We start from the raw sequence: 2,368 nt of genomic DNA on the forward strand, positions 1-2,368 counted from the left end.
TGGCTTTACATAAAAATAAATAAATAAATAAATACATGAGAAAATAAATAAACAAATAAATAAATAAATAAATAAATAATGTGATTGGAGTACCAGTCTGACGCAGAACGAGCTCGGTGCTGGAATCTAAATCTAATTTGTGTGTTTGTGTGTTTGTGTTGCAGGTTTTCTCCGCTGCATCATGCGTCTCTTAATGGGAACGTTGAGCTCATCTCCCTGCTGGTGGAGTCACAGGCGAACGTTGACATCAGAGACCAGAAAGGTGAGGAGCGAACACAAACACACAGAAGATAAAAAGAAATCCAGATTGTGCAGAAAAAAACTAAAAATATATGAGCAATTATTATATTATATTTGATCCAAGGCCTTGTTTTCATGCCTTTGTTATTTGGCTTAACAAGCACAGGACAGAATTTGATTGAAATAATGAACTGATCGAGTTAACGTGACCCAACAGGTACTTTCTAGTCTTCCCAGTCTACAGATATAAAATAAACCCACACAGCAGACAGGTGTGGGCCAAATCAGGTGTCAAGCTAGCACYGCTGGCATGGCAAGTGGTCCATCAACTGGATGTGGGCCAGGTCTGCCAATGATAGCCCACATTTCGTCAATGCCACTACTGGCTCGGTTGTGGTTTGGTTTATACTGTGCTTTCCCATTCATGGACCACCTCTGGCAAACCACATCTGGGCCATCAAAGGGCTGTCATTCTTTGTGGTATCTTGTGTTAGAGTGTTGAGTGTATTGTGTGGACCAGAACTGGGCCAGACAAATGTTGCTATGCTGTTATATATTTAGACTATGCTATATGTTTAGCCTTGAGAAACAAATTTTATAGTTTTGTAGTAAAGAGATTGTTTACTAGAGATTTTATCGAGAGGAAAATTTGTTTTATCTTTTATTGMCTTTGAATGGATGATTCACATTTTTATTACCTCCTCACTGGATTAATGTAACTCTGTCGGTGTTAGCCAGGCCGGCCTCTGTTGGTTCAGAAGACTGCAGCGCATTTTTTAACATGAACAAAAAAGCGACCATGGTGATGGATTCCCTTCACTGACTCCTTGTTTGTCAAAGAACTGATTTTAAATTTTAAGTTATGTGCCCTCCAGATCCCCTCAGATTTAATGATCAACTGACCATTTATCTCGAGGTCCAGGCTGGTCCACAGAGGTGATCGAGCCGTTTCAGTTTTTTTTAATCCTAACCCCTTTTTTGTAACTAAGAAAGTAAACTTAGAATCAACAAAAGTTTTGTGCTTTTTTTTTAATCTAATTGCTCTGAGTTATAACAGGTTTTATGTCAAATAATTGGGGAGCAAAACCACAAGCTGGTAAAAATAATCCCTTCTTCAGTTTTTGGATTTTATTTTTGTCAAGTGAAAATGGAAATAATGAATGATCCATGAATTCTGAGCTTTCACACAGCTGTGTTTAGAGAACAAACAGCTCCCATCAGGTTTGACTCACGTGCTCTGTGCTGCAGGCATGCGGCCGCTGCACTACGCGGCCTGGCAGGGGAAGGCGGAGCCGATGAAGATGCTGCTGAAGGCAGGCTCGTCTGTCAACAGCCAATCAGACGAGGGACAGATTCCACTTCACCTCTCGGCACAGCACGGCCACTATGACGTGGTGAGTGACCTGATGCTCCTCTGTGTTAACTGTGTCACAGTGAAGTTGAGTTTAAAAAAACATTCCTCAAAATTTAAACCTTAACATTGTTGTCTGTTTAATTATACAAAAATATTCAGACTAAAATGCCAGGCTCTTAGGACCGCTGCACTTTGCTCTTTCAAATAACAGAATAGGGTATTATTGATATAATGTTGTATAAACTGCATTAAAACTTTAGAGATTAAACCTGTTTTAGAACTGACTCCTCTAGTTTTAACTGTGCTTGGACCACCCTGTCCAGGACCAGCTCTAGCCACTTTGGTGTCCTACGTAGGTGAAATTTTATTATTATTTACTGTTTTCAGGTTCCTGTTAGACAAACCTGACCTGTTGAGAAGATGGTTAGCCAATATCAGTAGTAGGGCTGTGAATTGGCAACAATTTGGCGATATGATACGTATCATGACAGAGGGGTCACGATACGATATATCCCGATATATCCCGAAATATTTTGATACTGTAAACAAGGCGATATATTGCGATTTTTTGGGTCCAAAAATTCTAATAAATAAAAACTTCATACTGTAAAAAAAAAAACACCGAAAAACCAAAATTCATTGTCTCAGAAAATTCTAATATTAAAGACATACTTTTGATACATTTAGCTGTGTTCTGCTTTGTATTGGCAAGAATTTGGCGATACGATACATATCATGACAGAGGGGTCACGATACGATATATCCTGATATATT

General features: G+C 39.0%; 1 protein-coding gene across 3 annotated transcripts in view; it reads left to right on the forward strand.

Moving 5' to 3' along the window:
* Positions 1-164: 164 nt before the first annotated feature.
* caskin1 (CASK interacting protein 1) overlaps positions 165-2,368 on the forward strand; it is a gene marked incomplete in the record, with an annotated part of 59,042 nt that continues 56,838 nt past the window's right edge. For 2 of the 3 annotated variants that reach the window (XM_014008812.1, XM_014008813.1), the window contains 2 exon segments: positions 177-262; positions 1,489-1,634. In XM_014008812.1, coding sequence (XP_013864266.1) covers positions 1,491-1,634 — 144 coding nt within the window. 3 annotated transcript variants of the gene reach the window in all.

Source organism: Austrofundulus limnaeus, unplaced genomic scaffold (genome assembly GCF_001266775.1).
Source record: "Austrofundulus limnaeus strain Quisiro unplaced genomic scaffold, Austrofundulus_limnaeus-1.0 Scaffold53, whole genome shotgun sequence".
Taxonomy (NCBI): domain Eukaryota; kingdom Metazoa; phylum Chordata; class Actinopteri; order Cyprinodontiformes; family Rivulidae; genus Austrofundulus; species Austrofundulus limnaeus.